At 37.3% G+C, this 21,125-nt stretch overlaps 1 protein-coding gene across 2 annotated transcripts in view; it reads right to left on the reverse strand.

Moving 5' to 3' along the window:
- Positions 1–1,192: 1,192 nt before the first annotated feature.
- Positions 1,193–21,125, reverse strand: part of LOC127938603 (regulator of G-protein signaling 6) — a 57,695-nt gene continuing 37,762 nt past the window's right edge. The window contains exons 3-19 of one of the 2 annotated variants that reach the window (XR_008148748.1): positions 14,160–14,256; positions 13,389–13,439; positions 13,202–13,308; positions 11,079–11,130; positions 10,532–10,596; positions 9,727–9,803; positions 8,965–9,046; positions 8,502–8,576; positions 8,313–8,411; positions 8,129–8,190; positions 7,371–7,481; positions 6,378–6,503; positions 4,682–4,868; positions 3,625–3,714; positions 2,427–2,480; positions 1,752–2,128; positions 1,193–1,672 (exon numbers count right to left, since the gene is read on the reverse strand). Coding sequence is in view for 1 of the 2 variants with exons in the window: in XM_052535319.1 (XP_052391279.1) it covers positions 2,078–2,128; positions 2,427–2,480; positions 3,625–3,714; positions 4,682–4,868; positions 6,378–6,503; positions 7,371–7,481; positions 8,129–8,190; positions 8,313–8,411; positions 8,502–8,576; positions 8,965–9,046; positions 9,727–9,803; positions 10,532–10,596; positions 11,079–11,130; positions 13,202–13,308; positions 13,389–13,439; positions 14,160–14,256 (1,386 nt within the window). In the remaining variant the exon portion in view is untranslated. Of the gene's footprint in view, positions 2,129–2,426; positions 2,481–3,624; positions 3,715–4,681; positions 4,869–6,377; positions 6,504–7,370; positions 7,482–8,128; positions 8,191–8,312; positions 8,412–8,501; positions 8,577–8,964; positions 9,047–9,726; positions 9,804–10,531; positions 10,597–11,078; positions 11,131–13,201; positions 13,309–13,388; positions 13,440–14,159; positions 14,257–21,125 lie in introns of both variants that reach the window. The other variant, XM_052535319.1, reaches the window with a different exon arrangement.

The following is a 21,125-nucleotide window of genomic DNA, read 5'->3' on the forward strand; positions in this document are numbered from 1 at the left end:
AAAAGAAGGTTGTGCCTGTCATGCTTACCACTAGAGAGCAGCAAATACACATATAAACCAAACATGAGCAAAGCCACCTCCTCCCTCTATCTATTCTATAATGTCATTCAGATCTGTTTGTGGTTCAGTATTATGAAATCCTTCCCCACTGGCTTTACTGAAGTCAAATCTAGCTTATTGAAGTACAAGTCTCTTATGTAGCTATATGTGTATTGTTAAGTTCAACATTTAAACATGTTTGATGGACCATCATGAACAGTTTGAGGAAAAAATACGTGACACAAAATGCTGTCCATGCAGAGAAAAATGAAAAAGCATTCCATTCTGAATGTTTATTAAATGTCTCAGGACTCAGGTCCTCCTTTCCATTATCTACTGGATCCAAAAAAAAAAAAAAAAAAAAGCCTAAAAGCAATAAATCTCTTTAGATATATTCCATGCATAGTTTTGTGCTGAATATGGCACTTGCGCCTCTAAGTTATATTCCACGTTCTAAACAGCATCTTCCATATCCAGGATTGCTGTAAAGTCTATACATTCCATTTCAACCTAATGTACAGTTATGAGTCAACAAATCAACTACCTGAAAATGTGTAGAGGAGACTCTCTGCCATTTGTCTGTGTTTACATTTGTGGGCTAAAGACAGCTGAGAGAATTCATGTCTTCCAGCAACACAAGTCTATGTGTTTCTGGCAGTGATGCTGCTTCAGGAAACGATGCAAGCTAAAAATACAGAAATGCAGATTGGAAGGCTATTCAATGTCCAAACTCCTTTCTAATGGATAGGAATCCGACAAAAACATTGTCTACTGTTGATATGTTGAAAGTGAAGGGCTGTGATCCTCTGTTCTCAGAGCAAATCATCATCACCATCATATTAATCAAAACACTGACACAAAGAAACATTAAGTGCTTACATTCTACACAGAATTTACAATACCATTCATTAAAGCAAAGACAAACATAGTCAACAAGGACCAATGTGTTGGTTTCAAAATTGAGATTCTACATCATAATTATAAAATAAAAAATAATTATGACGGGGAAAGTTGACTTTTGTAATAATTATGATTTTTGTCAACTCATAATTTTGACATTTTGTTATATATATATATATATATATATATATATATATATATATATATATATATATATATATATGCATATATATATATATATATATATATATATATATATATTTATTTATAAACTTTTTCTCTCAGAATTATGAAATGTCACAATTATGATCTTTTATGTAACACAGTGGTCCTCCATAAATGCTACCAAATAATTGAATGTTGTTATTTGGAGATTTTGTAAAGCTGTTCAGGAAACACACTGACCAAGCAGGAAAAGCAATATTCTGTGCTCTGAATCATCCTGAAATACTAATACTTTTTTATTTTCCTGGTCAATATTTTTTAATTCCTCAATAAAACTGAGTCTAAAAGGTATTTCTCTTCATCATTTTCTCATCTCTATTAGAAGTAGCATGTGCTAATACTGTAGGTGAGTATAACACGGCCTGCAGACGGAATAAATAATCCTACTTTCTTCAGAATGGCAGGAGTAATAACAATGTGCTTCTCCAAACCCCTCCGTTTCCACTTTCATTCTTCATATTCAGTGACTGTCCAACAAAACGCATATGATGAAAAGTCCTGTGTAAACCTGGAATGAGGGAACACAGTCACTGAAAGCCCTTTGGAATGCTCTGAAGATTTGACATACGGGACTGAATTCAGCACACCTTGTTTTCATATCTGACGATGAATGTTTTGAATCGGTAATCCAGCGAGACAGTCCTGTCCTTGCTGCAGTTTGGTTATAAGTATCAAACGTAAAATGTTTCTCTAGATGGTGCTGGGAAATCTGACATTCGTGTATACTGAAAGCCAGTTACTGATTGAATAGAAACATGACAGCACTGTTGCCGTTTGGACTTATTGCATGCTGCCATCTAGTGTCGGTAGCTGTGCGGTATTCGGGTGGGTTTTGGAGAGAGGGTGGTCCATACACGTGGTCCGTCATGGCCACAATCCTTCCACCTCAACAAACTGCAAACAGCAGGACTTGTCAGGAGGACTGCATGAGGCCTGTCAGTCGTTTACTTGTCAGAGACTTGCCCTGAAACACAATTGTGTTGTTATTATTAAAAGCGGTCTTTTAAAGAGTACTAGTTAAAAAATTGTGGTCTTGGATTTGACTAATAATATGCAGCTGCAATTCCAAATATAACAAATAGTACACATATGTACACTACTGACCAGTGAAATTACAACTGCGAAATCCTTGTGAACCCTTTATGGTTCTCAGAAAATATCCCATTTTCTTCTGGTCTGATTACCTTCCAGAAAACCTGATTTTGAATTAAAATTAAAAAAAAAAGTACTGGCGATGGTCTTTTTTTTTTTTGGCCACTCACCACACTGCGAGTGAATTTCTCCAGGGATGTGCGTCGGCCTTGCTCAGTCTCAGGCTGTGGAGCAGAGGTTAATGGAAGGGAATGGGGAAGAAACAGTGAACAAAACCAGGTTAACATGTTAGTGAAGAAAAGTAGAGGGATTAAAAAAAATAAAATTTAGTGTTATTCTTAATAATCAAACTGGTGATGAGACAACTGGACTTTAAAATGGCTCTGAAGTGAACTGAAGTGCCCATGTTTAACCATTACAAGTCATCAGTAGAGTAAGTAGGCCATTTGATGATAAGTACATATTAAGTTGGCTTAGTATGTTTTAATAAGTGCAAACTGAACACTGAATACTCATTTGCAAGCGAAGAAAAGCAAATGATTCAATTCAGTACTGCTGTTTTTAGCAAAAAGAAACCAATATTGTCTCTTATGAAAGAACTGACTCAGAAAAATGTGCTGAAAATGAGAAATTTTGCGTTGTATGACTTGTTCACCAGTGGATCCTCTACAGTGAATGGGTGCCATCAATAACAAAAATGCTCCCTCCTGTAAAAAACTCCATCCCATTCATCTACATATTTGTTCAGGGTTGTTTTTGCTTGTAAACAGTGCTTGATATGTGCCTATTTCTTTCCTGATCCATCTTCACCGGAGAAAGCAATGTAATAGATTGAAGTCTAGTAATTTAGCTGGAAGCAATGTTTTGAAGAAAAAAAACTTGTCTGATTATCAATGTTTGATTAGTTTCTTACAAACACAGCTTTTCACTTTACAAGACATTAACTGATGGACTGGAGTCGTGTTGATTACTTGGATTATGATGTTTTTATCTGCTGTTTGGGCTCTCATTCTGACGGCACCCATTCACTGCAGAGAATCCATTGGTGAGCAAGTGATGTATTGATTAATCCCTTCAAATCTATCCCGCCGAAGTAACAATCTCAGATGACCTGAGGGTGAGTAAAAGTTCATTTTCAACTTTCATTTTGTGGAGAACTATTCTTTTAACAGAAAATGTCCTGGCAGAAAATGACCAGCATCTTTTGTTTTTCCACAGTTTTTTCCCTTGCAGGGGCACACTGATTTTTGTTTTTAGGCTGAATGGTTTGTGCAAAAGAATACTGAAAACAAAATAGCTTTTGTTTATTGTTTAAAATGATTCGGCTTCATTACACGCGGCAGAGGGAGATTTGAGATCGAGACTAACCTTCTTTCTGGCCAGCAGGAGGTCCTGGTAAGCATTGGAGCGCAGGAAACGAGGGTAGCTGTCACTCTTCATCAGCTTGTAGATGTGGTCCTGAAAGAGAAAAAACATTGCAGACTGACAGTGAGTTTGCTGCTTGGATGAAAGGATAGCGCCTTGTTGCAAAGCAATGAGAAAGAGCCAAGAATCTGAAAAATGGCTTTCTGTTCTCATGATCCTACTTCCGTTATCTTTTCAGTTATGACTTCACATATGCAAACAGGAATAAATCTGCAGGTTCTCCCATTGGAAAAGACAATCTATGTCTGATAATATGTATCTTGCAGCAGGATTATTGACAATTCAATGCTGCCAAAATAATGTTTTACATAAGGAGATGAAGGTGCATGTTTGCCGTTATTTAAACATTATTTTCAAATTAAGCATTATTCACTTAACATACTCCTAGCAAGTATCTTGACAGACTCCATAATGTCACAGATTCTGTAACACTTTCTTCAATTATTCTACTTTGAATTTTCTGAAAGCAGTTAGATACGTAGTGACAGTTTCTGGAATAAAATGGATTTGATCATTCCAGAAAGACTTCTTCACTCTGGCTATGAGCATTGTGATGCGTGTTATTCTGTCTCTTTCATCAATTATGTAAATGTAGATAAATGAAAGAGGCAACCATAAGGCAAACTCTTTTGAACAGAGCTGTGAGGACAAGGACAAGGAACAGATTATCCATCAGCTTTATTGTGCATCAATCTCCCCGAATGGCCCAAAGCCCTCAAGTTCCTTTCATCATTTCAAAAAATGAAAAAGATTCTGCCTTGGGCACAACTTGTCTCTTAGTGCAGCTTTCATACCTTCTCCGTCCATCCAAAAACCTAAAAGCCTTCAATCATCTGTGAAAATGTGTTTACACAATGGTTATTAGACACTAACAAATGTCTTCCTATTTAGTTCTTAAAGTAAGATCATTTTCCCCAAACATGCAGAAAAGACGTGGAAATTGTTAAAAGGAACAAAAGCCATCAGTGCTTGAGCTGTGCTTCCTGTGACAGTTATTCACCTGGGCATCTTCAAAGCTGTAGCGGCCCGGGTCTTTTAGATTCTGACTGGTGCGCTCGTAGCTGTGTGAGTCTAGATTGATGGCACTGGGAGCTCCCTCAGCAAGAAACTCCTGCCAGATCTCCTGAGCACGAGCCGCCACTTCCTGCAGGGGGCGGCACTTCAGATCCTGCACAGCCAACCAGAACCTAAGGAGAAAACATTAAGAAATGTCAGCTGTAAAGAGTATTCACCATGGGAGGATGGTGCAAATCAAAGAAATTTGAACAGATGTAATTGTTAAAATGTAAAAATAAACTTTCTAAATATGTAGACCACCGTTTGAACTTTCTATTTATCAAAGAATACTGAAAAATGGTTTCCACAAAACCTTTGATAATAAGATTTTCTTTTTTTTTCTTTTTTTCTGAAGGATCTTGTGACAATGAAGAGTAATTCAGCTGAAATTTTACTTTGCCATCATAGGAATATAAATATTTTTAAATATATAGTAAAATAGAAAACATTTATTTTAAATTGTAATAATTTTTCACAATATTACTTTTTTATTTTTATCATATTTATTTTTTTATTTTTTTCAAAGGCATCTTGGTGAGAAAAAAACATTTAAAAATGTTACCAACCCTAAACTTTTGAATAATAGTGTATATATTTTTGTTCCTACACCAACATTTTTGATGCTGGTCAATGGCATGATTTTGTTCTCAGATTTTGTTGTTCTGCCTCAAATGTTTTGTGGCTCAACTTGAGGAATATTGCATAAATGTTCCAATACATAGTGATAAAAAAAAAAAAAACATTTTTAGCCATTTGTAAAAATGTATGGCAAATGATTAAAGGCCAGATTATAATTCCAACAATCTGAACCAAGTTCAGTCCTTAAAGCTAATTTTCACTCCCAATTAGCACTTGGTGTGTGTTACTTTTGGGCGCTCTTTACATCACTGCATTCCCAAACTCCTCAGTAACAAACACTGGTTTAATTATGGAAGTCAGTACAGGCACAGCACTCGTCGTGACAGATAGACAGAGATAGAGGAAAGCAATCGCCCAGTCACTCCTTCTACCCTCATATCATACTTGCTCTGTAGCTCTATAGATCTCTGCAGTGTAGAAGTGGTTTAGGCCCTAATGGGCTCAGGGGAGAGTCAGGCAGTCAAGAGGACACATCACTTTCACTCTCCTCACAGACTGGCAAACATAAGACAGCCCCCACGGAGGCTATTAGATGCCTAGCTGGGGGATACGTGGAGATACGAGAGAAAGAGAAAGATGAGAGATGGATTGAGACAAGCAGCGTTTTATCTCTTGCTCAGTCACTTTACGGCTCCAGTGACCTGCGTTATCTCTGCAGCTCCCTTCGGGGCCACGCTGTCCTGGTTGGGCATCTCCTGGGGCCCACCATTGCCTCATTTGCCCCACGACGCCCGAGGTCTGCAGTAACTTATCACAATGCATCAGCGATCAGGCTTTAGAGGTTGTAATGATCATGTACCGTCATTGAATTTACTCGCTCTTTCTCATCAGTGATATTAAAGCTTGAGGTCTGACCTTTTGCTTGTCCTGTTCTGCTACATTTTGTGCGAGTCATTAAAAGTGGAGTGGGTGGTTAAGAGAGAGGAATGAGTAGGAGGGGGAAAATGTCACAGAAGTGCAAATGAACGGAGGACAGAGGAATACGTCGATGGGAAGCTCACAGCAGGTTCTCGGAGCTGAATTCGGACTCCAGGAATTTAAGAAACTGCTCACGGCCCACTGGGTCCTTTAAAGCCTCGTCCAATGAGAAAGCCCACTTCTTTACTCGCTGTTGACTCGGGTCCTTACTGAGACAGAGAGATAGAAAGAGAACGACAGTATTTTATTTATTTAACTTACATTGTTCTTTGTAAGATCTACTGACAGCAGCTAATGCTTTGACAACACAACAAACCATCGTTTGTCATATTAACCAGACGAGACTGAAAACAAAAAGAGAAAGAGACTGTGTGTGTGTGTGTGTGTGTACATAAGATCACTTAATCACGTCTAATAATATCTTGTAAATTAGTGTTTGAATAAGTAACAATATGAAAACCAACACAGGAATGCTAATCATTTTGAAAACCTAATTCCAGCAACTGTTAATTAATATGATAAGGTAAATTAGTCGAACTCATTTTTGCTTAATTAAATGACAACAATGAGATCAGATGTAAAGAAAAAAAAAACAGAAATGAAACACTAGGACGAGGGGGTGTGTGGGAGGTATTCCTTAATTCCCGTCAGGGCATCTGTGAGGAGCTGTGAGAACGGCTCAGGCAAGTGGAGATGGAGGAACGGGCTGTGTTTTATCGAATTCAAAACAACATAAGGACTTCAGCGGACTTAAAACTACTTGAGATATTCAGAAATATGCTCTAAAATGCTCTACAGTCCTCATACATTATATGTACACGCATTTGCAGTGCTTTGACCGTTCTCTGTATCCCGAGATAAGAGTTTTTCAAAATAAAACCAAAAAGAAGCTGGACAACAGAACAGATAAGAACTTCTTGACAAATGCGACTTTAAAAGAATTAGCAACTTAATTTCCTCAGCAGCAGTTACAAAGAAATTCAGACATCCAATCCCTTCTCCCTTTCATCTAATGAAAACTAGACCACAGAAGAGAGGAATCTATAAAGAAATATGTCATATTTAGGTTTTCATACCTGGCCTCTAGTTCCCAGAATGTGACATCATCACTGGTCCAGGGGTTAGCTGGCTCTGGTATTGTCAAAAAGGGGTCATAGTCAAGATACTGCTCTGTGTAGCTCATCAATCTGCAAAAAATGAGTTGAAATCATGTTTATATTACATATTATTGTATAAAAGTATTTTTGTCTGTTTTTCATTATTGGAACCAAATGATAAGAGTTTTCTCATATTTATTCCTCCGCCAAAGTGAACGGTACACTGTCCTAAAATACTCTGACAGAATTTCCCACACAACTCATTTGTTGGCAGTGCAACCCTGCCACTGAATCTATAGATTGAAACTTACTGTGATTCAGTTCCCAAATCAATGACTCTTATGAGCCTGCTTTTGTTTAGTTCATCAAAAACATGCAGCACAACTGCATGTTTTTTTTTTTTTGCTGAAATACTGTAAAAAAAAAAAATTGCTTACTTGCTGTTAGTTTCTTATAAACATCCCAAATGTAATATATAAATATTAAAAATAAATACAAAAATAATAGAAAAACCTACATAAATATTTAGATTTTTTTTTTAATGCACCAATATAAGCTTTCTGGACCAACAATTTAATTAGTGTCATTTTTGGCCATCGGGTCATTTTGACCCTGAGGGACACTTTTGTTATAGGTACGGGGGAGATGAGGTTTAATTAACCCATTATTATTTGCAAGCATTCATATTTGCTGAGAAACATTTGAGTTTCATGGACAGATCAAGAAAGAGAGCTTACGTGTCAGCGACTTTGGACATTTTCATACAGTGTCGATCCAACTGAGTGTTCAAGAACAGAATCTGAAAGAGGAAGAATAGCGTTACTCACTGCATCTCTACTTGAGCATCTGAGTGACTGAGCTAAACATTAATAGCCCTGTGAGGCTGTCAGGAATCAAATTCACACCCTCGCTCGCACACACCTCTTTCTCTACGTCCTCTCTGGTGCCCTTGTTGCTCTGCAGTGAGGGTATGTGTACAGGACTCTGAGTCTGTGTGTCATCCACTACCCCGTACACTGACTGCGACACAGAGACGGAGAGGGAGATGGGTCACAATACAATCAGACACCCTCTGTACATAAAGCACGCACACTTATAGAGCATAAGCACCTTTTTCACCCTTTGAGGATTCTTCAGGCGACGACACTTCCTGATGTCCATCTCTGTGGTGTTAACACACCCAGGCTGTGAATCACAACCACTTGTAAATCAGCCATATAAAAAATTGTTGATAAGTACATTTTCCACTACAATCATGCTATAAGTTAAATTAACGAATGCTGTTCATTACTAGTTTAAATATTAAACATTATTTTAAAGTGTTACAGAATAGTTTAATGTACTGAAATGTCCTAAAAATATTACAAGATAAAAAAAAAAAAAAAGTTTTCCGTATGAAACACACACATTTGCTCAAATCTGAAGGACCAGTGGAGAACAGTGCAGATTTGATGGTGTAGATTTTCCAAACATTAAGTATTTCCATTTTTACAGTAAGCAAATTTGATCTATTGAATTCAAACAAGATGCAAACACAGAAACCCGTCCCACGCTGGATCCACCCCTCACACACCACGGGACGATGAACATCCCAGAAGGCTCTCTCTTGACTATCCAGAATCTTTCTCTCCGTTTTGTCTTTTTTCCTGTCGATCCTACAAAATCAAAGAAACACAAAGACATTAATATTAAACAAAGAGCAAGAAACCTTCCCAATCCACACACACACTCGTCTTGCCTCACACGTTAAAACAGACAAAGAGCAAAGCCCTTGCGCTCATCAAAGTTGCAACCTGCCTGCGAGCATAGCTTATTCATTTCCATTCCTGCCGCTTCACTCTTACGTAACTGACATTTGCTGCATCACTCCTCTGTCTCTCACTGATTCTGCTTTTGAGCCCTGAGACACTTTCATTCATCTCGCTTTCTCTTCTGTTCTTGCTCTCCCCAAAATTGGGGTTTTCGTCATAAAAAGGGTACTGCAGACAGTGTGATGATGGAGACAGACCGATGATCAAAAATCAGAGCAGGACTGACTTGTGTTTGCAGCCCTCGGCCATCAGATGAGGCTCTTCAGCCGATGTTTAAAGAGCGACAGACTGCTTTAATCACTGAGGACCACTCCAAATCAAACGCGCATGCAAATACATCTTGCCCCTAACAACTGCACTTCAGCAATATTATCATATCATAATGAGAGCTTGAGTATATACAGTATGTCTTTGCGTGAATGTATGTGGGCTGAAAACAAAGGGTAGATGTGTCTTCAACAGAGAAGAGAGCAGGTACGAGTGAGAGCTAGTGTTTGCGTAGTTGTCCTGACAACAGCACTTACTTGACCTGTGCCTCAGCCTGCATGAAGATGAACTCCCACTTTCTGGCAAAAGCCCTTTGTAGTCTCGCTAGATTCTCCTGAATGAGAGAAACAAAGATAACCGAGTGAAAGAAAGAAATAAAATATAAAACTGTTATTTCATATTGTAATGATAACTCATAATATTATGGTTTTTAACTGTAATCTGATTAATCAATTGCAGCCTTGGTGAGCAAAAGAAACTTCAGAACATTTTTTAATGTAACAAACCCAAACTTTTACCTAAGATTTTACATTTAAAAAATAAAAAAATATATATTTTCCTGTAACATTTCTTATTTGTTTTCTTTCTTTTATATAAATAAATTATAAATAGTACATAGATTTTTTTCTTTATAGTATAATATCAGTTTTACAAGTGACCAATATTTTTGGAAAGCATAAAGCATGCTGACTTTGACGTCCCAGCTCAGGATAGTCACTAGTGAAGGGCTACGTCAAGTGACTTTTCAAGAACAAAAACAACAACAAAAAGTTCAGAACTAAATGTTTTTTTTTATAGTTACTGTACCTCTGCACATTAAGCAAGGACAACAGAAAGTATCATTTAAAAAATTGCATACTTCACCTTTAATTCTCAATGATAAGGGCTCACAATTGTTGTTTTCAGGTATAATATAATGAGACGTATCTGTTAATACCTGTGAGAATCCGAACTGGGATGCTTTTGCTGCATATTAGCCCATATATATTGATTATGTTCCTTAAATTTATTTCCATTTGCTTCTATTTTCTCTGTCGACTGTCATCGCAGTGGGTCACTTACCGCCTCATAGTCCGCCAGCTCCAGCCGAGTCTTGTTCTGCATGGTCCGCTTGCACAGATAGATGGCTGTGACAGGCAACAGAGAGAGAGACAGAGACAGACAGAGGATAGAGAAAACAGACAAGAGGCCATAAGAGACTTGGCCTTATCAACAGTCATGTTTAATCCTAGCCCTACACAAGCACACACATCCAGTGTAAGCCCTTGATGGGATTTAGTATTTTCCTCTGCATCTATCGTCTCTGCTTGGCCAGTTTACAGAAAGTAGGAACTATGAATAAGTCACCATTGACCATGAGTGAACATCTGCCTACAGTCAACAAATTGTCATACATATGTCATACTGTACATGCTAATGCTCTGCAGTCTGACTGTTCACCTGTCCAACCCGGAATAACTCTTTTGAAAGCAGACTGTGGGTTGAACATGGGGCGTCCAGCATCTCTGGGACATTATGAGTTATGTGAGCTCTCTGAAAAAGCATCTACGGTAAAGCTCTGTGTGCTCTTGCGTCACTTTGAGTCTGCCCAGCAGGGTCCATCTCTTACCGTAGTCTGTGTTCTCTGGCTCCCAGCAATTAGAGGGCCAAAAGTATGGAGCCTGGGTGAGAAGGAGAGAGATCACTACTCACTACTTTTGTACAATTGGAAAATTGAGTAGGCAGAGTTTGGAGTATGAACAAACTTATTCAAGCCAAAATACATTTAGTCATGCTGCTCATTTCTGTAAATACACTGCTCATTTAATAACACTGTTAAATGTAATATTTAGCACATCTCACCATGAAATTCCTTTTTTATACTATAGACATAAATGTATGGGAAACACATCCCACAGCACAACCACCTGAGCCCAACTTCAGTCTACTCATCACCTCAACTTAAACAGCATTTGTAGACGGTGCCATAGCCAGACTAATAAACAAACACAGACCGGAAGTTAACTTCGGGCCAGGCGTGTGCGCCCGATGAAACGGTCTATAAAAAATGTTATGATGCCTAAATTTACTTGTATACTTGTAGAATATTGGTGCATAATAATATCCTTAGAAGTATTCTGGTATTACAAAATGACTCGTGGTTAATTACCTTAATATACAGTTTCTGTTAATAAAAATGTTTGAAATCAAGCAATGCTGTCATACTAAATGCAGTGTTGGATAGTGGGGAGTGGGGGTGTTAGGGTTAGGGTTAGGGCAAATTTAGATACAGAGTCTGCCTCCTTCTTACTAGCCAAAGCAATAGCTGAAATGATTCTGTGCCGTGCAGTTATTATATGAACATATTTATGTTATAAGAGCTATTAACAACATTTGTAACTAACTCTCTTGCGCTTCTGGAGCCAGTCGAAATGACTGCAGGCGGCACGAAGCAAATGATGGTGCATTGAGATCATTATCGTCAGGCAATGAGCTGATGAGCCATACTCCAGAGAAACAGAAACTCTAATTCCCTCCTGAGTAATTAATGAATGTACAAAAGAAGCTCAGATTTATTCATTGATACTGTGGCTTGTTGGAAAGATAGCCTAATGCCATTATTTGAGAATTTGACTTTTCTTATAAAACTCTGGATAAATTACAGTTGGTTTGGAGGTTGATGTTGAGACTATATTAATTAAACATGATTCTTTAGTACTGTAATGGAATACTGATGCATAACCATTACACATGCACCTTACATTTCACTGTATTTTAGGAGATGATTGCATGTGAGTGATTTTTTTTTTTTTTTGGAGGGCACTTTAAAGACGAATTCCAGATTGACATGGTAAACATGGTGGATCAGTGAGTGTTTATGAGTAAAGATAGCAGATTTCAAATCACACTGTCAAGCTCCAGCTGAGCTACTGCCGTTGAGATGAATGGGAATGCAAATTGATAGCTTTATCCAGGTATTACAGATATCTTTGTCTGAAGAGAATCTGTTCAGTGTTGCAATCATTTCCAAATGAAATGACAGACTGTAAAAGTATAGCAATAAACAATAAACATAACACACTACTGTTCAAAAGTCTGAGGTTTATATGAATGTTTTTTAAACAAGTCTCACCATGGCTGCATTTATTTGATCAAAAAATACTGTAAATACAGTATTATAATTTTTTTTTTAAATAACTGTTTTCCAATGGAATATATTTTAAAATTTATAGTACCACATGATCCTTCAGAAATCATTCTAATATTGATTTGCAGCTCAAGAAAACATTTCTTATTATTTCTATTTTGAAAACAGTGCTGCATCATATTTTTTGTATAAACCATGAAACATTTTTTTAAGATCAAAAGAACAGAATTTATTTGAAAAAGACATTTTTACACTAAACTGTCTTACTGATCCATTTGAGGCAAAATGCATCCTTGCTGAATAAAAGTACTAATTTCTTTCAGGTTGTGCATATATATAGTATGCTAAATAAATCTCAGTAATGTACTGCCCGTATAGAGAAGGGCTTAATAAAGGCCGCTGCACTGATCAAACACTGTCCTATTTGCTCAGTAGGTGTAAAGGTCAGTGGAGCTTCTTCATAGTGTGTCTTAGGTGTGATTTCCACAGTAGATTCAGAATCTCATCAGTGCTGAAGTGAAACAAGATCACATCCTGGAAACCACAGCTGCCAGGATACAATCCACGTGACTTTCATTTGGTTGATGGTAGATGGATAAGCTCACCTGAAAGCGGTATAACGTCCCATCATCCTTGAGGGTGAGAACGTGATCAGAGATGGGGAATATGTAGCCTTGGGCGGCAATCAGGCTGCCGATGTGAATGGCCTCCGCTGTAAATACAGAAATGAATGCATGAAAGCAATTCACATTCATCAATAAGACGTGTATCTTTCTTCATATCAACACCTACCAGGATCATCTATGATAAGGTTCTTCATCATCCACTGAACAATGTCAGAACCTAAAGTTTAAAACATGGAAACATACCACCTTATTTTCACATGCAAATGTATGCATAAATTACATTCACTTCTCAAAGCCCTGATGAAAATCAGAATCATCACAGTTGGTATGGGTATGGGTTACCATACTTGGCAAATGTCATGACTTTCACATTAGTTATCCGCATGAGGGCCTGAAGGCATCCATTAAAGGACAATTAACTGTTCTTCTAGCATCCCTTATCACACACTAAAGGAATCAGTGAATCTGTGAAAGTGGTTCGTAGGATCGGTGGAGAGCACAGGGGCGTAGGGCTCCTGATCCACCCTCTGATCTATGAAATTCCCTGGCAAACAGCAACTAAACACAACCCTGTACATATTTTAGCAGCACTGACACTGATATAACTTTGAAGAACTTATTTTTGAAAGCATCATTAACTGAAATAAGAAAACTGCTATTTTAAAAAGGTGCCCTCTCAACTCCCGCTACCCTAACTGTAAATAAATATCTATTTATTTAAATTAAAATACATTCACATCAGATGAAGACTAGTGTGAACCTATTATGAAACACTTTAGCTTACATAATATATTATTCATTCATGTATGAACGCTAATAATAAGAGAAAAACACACATACTGTATGATAGCAACAGCCATTGAAAAACCCACATAGTTAAGGTCTATCAAATCACATACCAGTTTAGACACAAACTGTCCCACTTCTGCCAGTTTACCTGTAACAACGCTGGGAATCTTGGACAGGAAGCTCTTGACCGTTCTGACGGGCACACCTTCAGTTTCATCTTGGAGGCGTGTGATGATGTCCTCAATCTACAGGAAGAGAGAAGAAAGAGTGTGTCTAGTTAGCTTAAACTGTATCTACAGTCTAGACTTGCTTCACTTTTAATTCAGTGCCCATATTGACAAGATACAGCATTAACACAGCCCAGAAAAGCAGCAAAGAATGTTTTGTACATCTATGAACACCATTTACACATTTATCAACACCATTTTTGTAATATCATTTTAGGTTTAATATTTCTCAGTATAGCTCATTCCTGATCATAATCGTTGTATGCACTACCAGTCAAAGGTTTGGAATAATTAAGATTTTTAAAATGTTTTGAAATACATCTCTTATATGCAACAAAAGGCTTAATTTATTTGTAATGAATAAATGAAGTAATACTGTGAAATATTATTACATTATATTTTATTAATATATGCATTAATGCATTTTAAAATGTTATTTATTGTGATGGTAAAGCTGAATTTTCAGCAGCCATTACTCCAGAAATCATTTTCACATAAATAAATTACATTTTAAAATGTATATAATATTTTTTAAATATTACTGCTTTTACTGAATTTTTTGATCAAATAAATGCAGCCTTGGTAAGCATAAGAGACGTCCTTACAAAAAAATCTCATTCCAAACTTTCAAACAGTAGTCTATTTCAAAGCCATCATTAATTAAACCACTCAATGTAGTAAACCAGAAATCAACTTTTATTTCGATCCACCATTAGGCTTGATCTGGTTATTTTGCAGCATTTTTAAGCATTGTAGTATCACATTCTATCCAAACTGTTAATCACAACAGGTGTAAACACACACCTACGTCTATTGCTCACATTACTAAATGCACTAAGTACCCAGTTCGCACAAATCATAGGCTAAATTTATTTATTCCATGTCTATTTATATTATAGTTCAGCCACAGAAATGGTCCTTTCGATTGTGATGGGAACATCTGTTCTCGTTCCTCTCTGGTTACGCAGGCATCTAAGCATCGGTGGAGGCCTTTGGAATATACAAGCTCGCACCTACAGTCTATAAATAATCCCAGCACTGATGAAAACAGCTCGTGGTTTTGCAGGAGAGAGGGAGCGTAATGAGATTAGGTAGCGTTCTCTGCTCTGGAGATTGCATGTTGTCATCACTGCTCGGTGGCACTCAACGCTCTTTTTTTTGCACGTGTCGTGTAGGAGGCGATATCTCCGTTACTTTGGAGACATTTAATGCATACAGTAACTATAAATAAACAATCAAAGCCAGCCCCCGACTCCTGTGAGCCCACGACAACACAACACTGCTAAAATAAAGCAAAGCCACTTCATTTCGAGTATAAAGAGACTGCTTGTACATCATCAGCCGTGTCAAACAAAACATACAGCTGTGCAACACGAGGACACACCCTCATTGTCCCGAAAAACACTCTATAGTCATCCCATCCATTACCACGTGAGACTTATTTCCCCTCTCTTCCCATGAAAGCACTTCACTTCGTTTAATGCTCTCTACCTAGTGGCTAAAACATGAGTCTTTGGCATAAACTGTTGTTAATGGGTCGATGAGTGTTGGCCTGAGTCCCAAGAGCGATCCTGGCTGTAGACAGAGAACACTGCCAGCCAGGAAGTTCACCTCTAAACCCTAAATCAATACAGATAAAATGCTACATATTGTTTAGAGGACAAAATGAGATATATCCCACAGACTCACACCTTTCTGCCCCGCAAGAGTTTCAATAAGGAATCGTTGGTCATTCTTTGGTCTAATCTAATAAATGTAGGCTATTTGTATATCTAATAGTCTAATCCAATATTTAACATTTCAAAACATGCATTTTATAATTTTGCCAAACCATCCTTATTGCTTAAAATAGGTTAAGTGTTCTATTCCAACGGACAGCAGGACCATCCCTGAGAAAAAGATCATCATCACGACAAAGCCATGTATCGATGCTTAATGAGAGTGAATGCCATTAAATGAAGTTAATGGATGTCATGCCTTATCTTTCTGAGAGACGCTCTTCACTCTATTTCAGAACAATCATCAGCACTCACTAGAGAGCTCTTTTTAGGATGGGGCCTAGTGTTGGCACCATCCCAAAGGGCACTTACGTATGTCATAATCTATCAAAACACTGTGCCGAGTTCTTATTAGGTTATCACAGTACCCTCCCACACAGAGGCCATTGTGGCGTGAGCTAAATGTAGCAATTAGCGCTCTTGCCTCTTCAAGGAAAGCTGGTGAACCAGTCTTCAATTTGGGAAGTGTCTGTAATCGTTTTCTAAAGAAACATGACAAGCTCAGGCACATTATTTCACAAGATCATGTGAAAGAAAACAGGAATTTGGAAGGTTTTGTTGCAGTTAATATTAAAACAAAGCATCAGACAAGGAAATACTAATTCAAGCTCAAGTGGTAGAGCATAGTCCCAAATTAGAATGATTAGAATCTTAGCACATTAAAAGCATATCAGAATGATATCTATAGGATTGTGTTACACTGAAGGTACTGGAGTAATGGCTTCTGAAAATTCAACTTTACAGACACAGAAATAAATTACATTTTAAAATATATCCACATTCCCGGTTTTCACAGACAAGACTCAAGCCTAGTCACAGACTAAAATGCAGCTGAGCTGAGTCTGAGCGGTTTTAACTGAAAGGAACTTTCACTGACAGATCTTAAAATATCTCCGCGCCTTTGTTTTGTCTCAAGATGCACACAAATAAGCTTTTTTCTAAAACATGTTTATCCAGGCTTAACCTAAATCCGGTCTGTGAAACCAGGACATAGTGGGTTTTTTGTTACAGTAATATTTCACAATATTATTGCTTTTACAATATTTTTGATGAAATACCTGCTTCCTTATCAAGCATAAGCGACTTAATAGAGACGAGAAAAAAGTTAATATATATTTTATAAGGTTTATAAGCAAACCTATTTTCTATATTGAAGAGAAATTCATTGAGGCATTCTGTTTGCAATATGTATAGCATTTATTTGAAATACAGGTGCATCTCAATAAATTAGAATGTCATGGAAAAGTTAATTTATTTCAGTAATTCAACTCATATTGTGAAACTCATGTATTAAATAAGTTCAGTGCACACAGACTGAAGTAGTTGAAGTCTTTGGTTCTTTTTTTGTGATGATTTTGGCTCACATTTAACAAAAACCCACCAATTCACCATTTTAACAAATTAGAATATGGTGACATGCCAATCAGCTAATCAACTCAAAACACCTGCAAAGGTTTCTTGAGCCTTCAAAATGGTCTCTCAGTTTGGTTCACTAGGCTACAAAATCCTGGAGAAGACTGTTGTGAAAGTTGTCCAGAAGACAATCATTGACACCCTTCACAAGGAGAGTAAGCCACAAACATTCATTGCCATAGAAGCTGGCTGTTCACAGAGTGCTGTATCCAAGCATGTTAACAGAAAGTTAAGTGCAAAAAAAAAGAAATGTGGAAGAAAAAGATGCACAACCAACCGAGAGAACCGCAACCTTATGCTGGGTACATACCAAAGATTTTCAAAATACAATAGATAGACCACAAACATGAGAATAAAAAATCCTAGATTTAACTGTTTTGCTCCTATAGTGTGTGGTGTGCCATGATGTGAAAAAGACAGTACCTCACACATGAACAGATTTTCAACCAGAGTCTCGACTGTGAACACAGGAAATCTCGAGAGACTTCAAAATAAGCATGGCGGACGATAGGCAGGAAGACATCGCAATGATATTGTTTTGAATGATTTTCACCGAAAATTCGCGAAAAAAAGAAAGAAAAGGGTTTGGGTGAAGTCGTGGAATTTCAGACAGAAATTTCACTTTGTGCTGCGCCATGACTGCTTCCGTCTTCCATCATCTTGCATGCGCACATTTGTCCTCAGGGTTCCCCCCAAACATCAGGATTTCTGATAGTAAATATTCAACGTTTAATATTTATGATTCGGGACTACTCCGACGTTCTTCCGATCAGGTTCGGACACACTTAACACACCTCACACCACGGCAAAATCTGATAAAGTAATCTGTAGAACCATCAAGATAATCCGGGGACATAGCTAGGATTGTTGGAAGGGGGGAAATCAGCCCAAAATCAGCCCGATTATCTTTTGGTTGTGTACCCAGCATTATAAGGATTGTCAAGCAAAATTGATTCTAGAATTTGAGTGAACTTCACAAGGAATAGACTGAGGCTGGGATCAACGCATACAGACGTGTCAAGGAATTTGGCTACAGTTATCGTATAAATTTATTGAGATTCACCTGTATATTTTGGCAAAAGAAAAAAAAAAGATAATTCTCTTTAATATCATTTAAAAGGCTTGCAGTTACTATTAAAATGCTTGTAGTTTCTGTTGAATTCAGCAAAGTATTTTAAATAAGGTTCTATTTCAAAGTTATGTATTTGTGACAACATTTGCACTGCAGATAATCAATAAGGACATTTAAAAGAGTAGCATTGATTGGATTCCTGAAAGTAACTATCAAGTGAGGATCAAGGAACACTCAAGTGTCACTTTCCTAATGGAAAAATGGGCACCAAAAGGGTCAAATTTCTTTGATCGGAGAATGCTCACTGTGTTGCCTTGAGCTTGCTGCAAATGTCAACCATACTGCTGTTTACAGCATTTTATATTTGGCTTACTTCACTTGAGTAAAAATTAAACACTATATTGAGACAAACACTTTTATTGAGACAAAATTACAAGAAGAAAACACATTTTATATAATAATTTTACCAACAGAAATGTATATATTGTTATTATCTATATGGAAACATGTTGATGACGACATTAAAATGACTCATCTCACTGTCTCTGAGGGATTTGAATGAGAGGCAGCCACAGATGTGGGTGGTTACATATCAGATTCACCCATAAGAGCCCCTTCTCAATCAAGCCCATCTTTCAAACTTGATTACAGCAAGTCTCAGTAGCCTGTGAATGGCACTTACAGGGAGAAGTGAGAAAACAAGGACAGAATGAGGCAAAGTAGATGCTGGAAAAGCATTTATTAGCATACTAGCTTGTCTGGGTTGCCAGGTAAATCCATGAAATGAAAACACGCCACTTTGGAAATGCATCATGGTTGAGCTGTGTAGCAAAGCAGCATGATTTAGTTCATGAGACAGGTTAGAGTCGCCAGAGATAACCGCGTGGGAAGAGCTCCTGATGATAATACCTTTGCAGCATCCTGTGGCTCATCTGCTCAGTCCCTGCAGGAGATATGTGAACAATCGATGCTTTTGATTTTCCACAGTCTGGTCCTGATGAATGACACTCAACCATGTCTACCCAAAGCACATACTAATGATTCAAGCATTTCTTAATACTCCAAGCCAGCGTTATGACAGCTCAAAACCCCACAGCAGGATAATAATATGTTATGAAATGTGGTCAAAAGTTTCCCATAAAGAAGTTAATTGGAAAACACTTTATGTGGTAAGAAACACAACTTGCCAATATCATCTAATCTAATCTAATATTGTGAACCGTCTTATATTTACACTTACCTAAATACCAAAAAGAACATGGTTTCATACTTGGACTTGATTTAAAGACAACATGAAATACAAATTTTCATTGCTTAATATTATTTAAAATAAAAAACAGAAATGAAAAATAATAATAAGTGTTTTTTTTTTTTTTACAGACAATTTAGGTGTTGTGTTAGCGCTTTTATATTAGACTACATTCTGAAACACTTGTTCAAAAGTTTAGGGTCAGTAGGATTTTTTATTTTATTATTATTAAGAAATGAATAGCTTAATTAATTTGAATAGACATCTGATAGCTTTTAGCTAGTATTTGACCCATATTTAATAGCATTTGATAGCTATTCATGGTCATACAGGTTTAATATAACAATAGGGTGAGTGAATGACAGAATTTTGTTTCTCTTTTTGGTTTTTTAAAGGAAACTATAACTTTAAGATTCATCCCATTCACTCACGCATTATCTCTTGAGTTAAAAATGACACCCACCTCCAAACTTTTGGCTTTCTGTTAGAGGCCTCCATGACTTTAAGAGGCCATTCTGTTTTAAACACCTGTCTATTAAGCTGGGCATGAAAAAGTGTATAGCCTGAATGCACTAAGTCGCTTTGGATAAAAGCACCTGCTTAAAGCATAAATATATAACTGTAACTATAACTCTGGAACAGGAGCCCTTCGTGGGCTTAGCTGGGGACCTGGGTAGCACTGGAGGGTGCCCTGGAGGAGTAGGCACAGCAAAGCGCTTTCAAGCAGCTGGTACAGGACTGAGTTTTGGGACTGGCAAAGGAAGGAGTAGGGAGTCGCAGGAGAATTCTTCAAATATGGAATTTAATCATCAGCGGGCATATACAGGAGCTAAAAGACATTTAACAGCAGACAACTGAACTCAAAACTGGAACACTATTTATACACAGAACATGACAATGGGAAGACGAGACACACCTGGGATCAATGACAGCAGATGGGGAACACCTGGAATTAAATCAACCTAATCAAGGAACAGGAAGGACCAAATAAGGACATACAAGAACTCAAAACATGGAACATAGACGTGACACTGATGTAGAGGCTCAGTCCAAAACGATACAGAACCTTATGTAATGCCTCCTCCTCTCTCCCTTTTGCTCTCTTTAAAAGCTCATAAAACTCTATAAGGATGATCATCTTGGATGATCATTTCATACTTTACTGCATTTGACATTATTATTTTTTCCACCCAAAAGGTTTGTGAGAGACTGCATTACTTAATCAATTCACAATAGGAACAGATTAAAAAAAGTCAAAATCAGTCTATTCGACTTTTGTGCTTGCCACTATTTGAGATAGTTATCAAAGATTCTGTATGCATATGATAATGATTAAGTTAAATGATGATAAATAGACTATCATATCAAACAATAT

The sequence above is a fragment of the Carassius gibelio genome, chromosome A20, assembly GCF_023724105.1.
Source record: "Carassius gibelio isolate Cgi1373 ecotype wild population from Czech Republic chromosome A20, carGib1.2-hapl.c, whole genome shotgun sequence".
In the NCBI taxonomy this organism is placed as follows: domain Eukaryota; kingdom Metazoa; phylum Chordata; class Actinopteri; order Cypriniformes; family Cyprinidae; genus Carassius; species Carassius gibelio.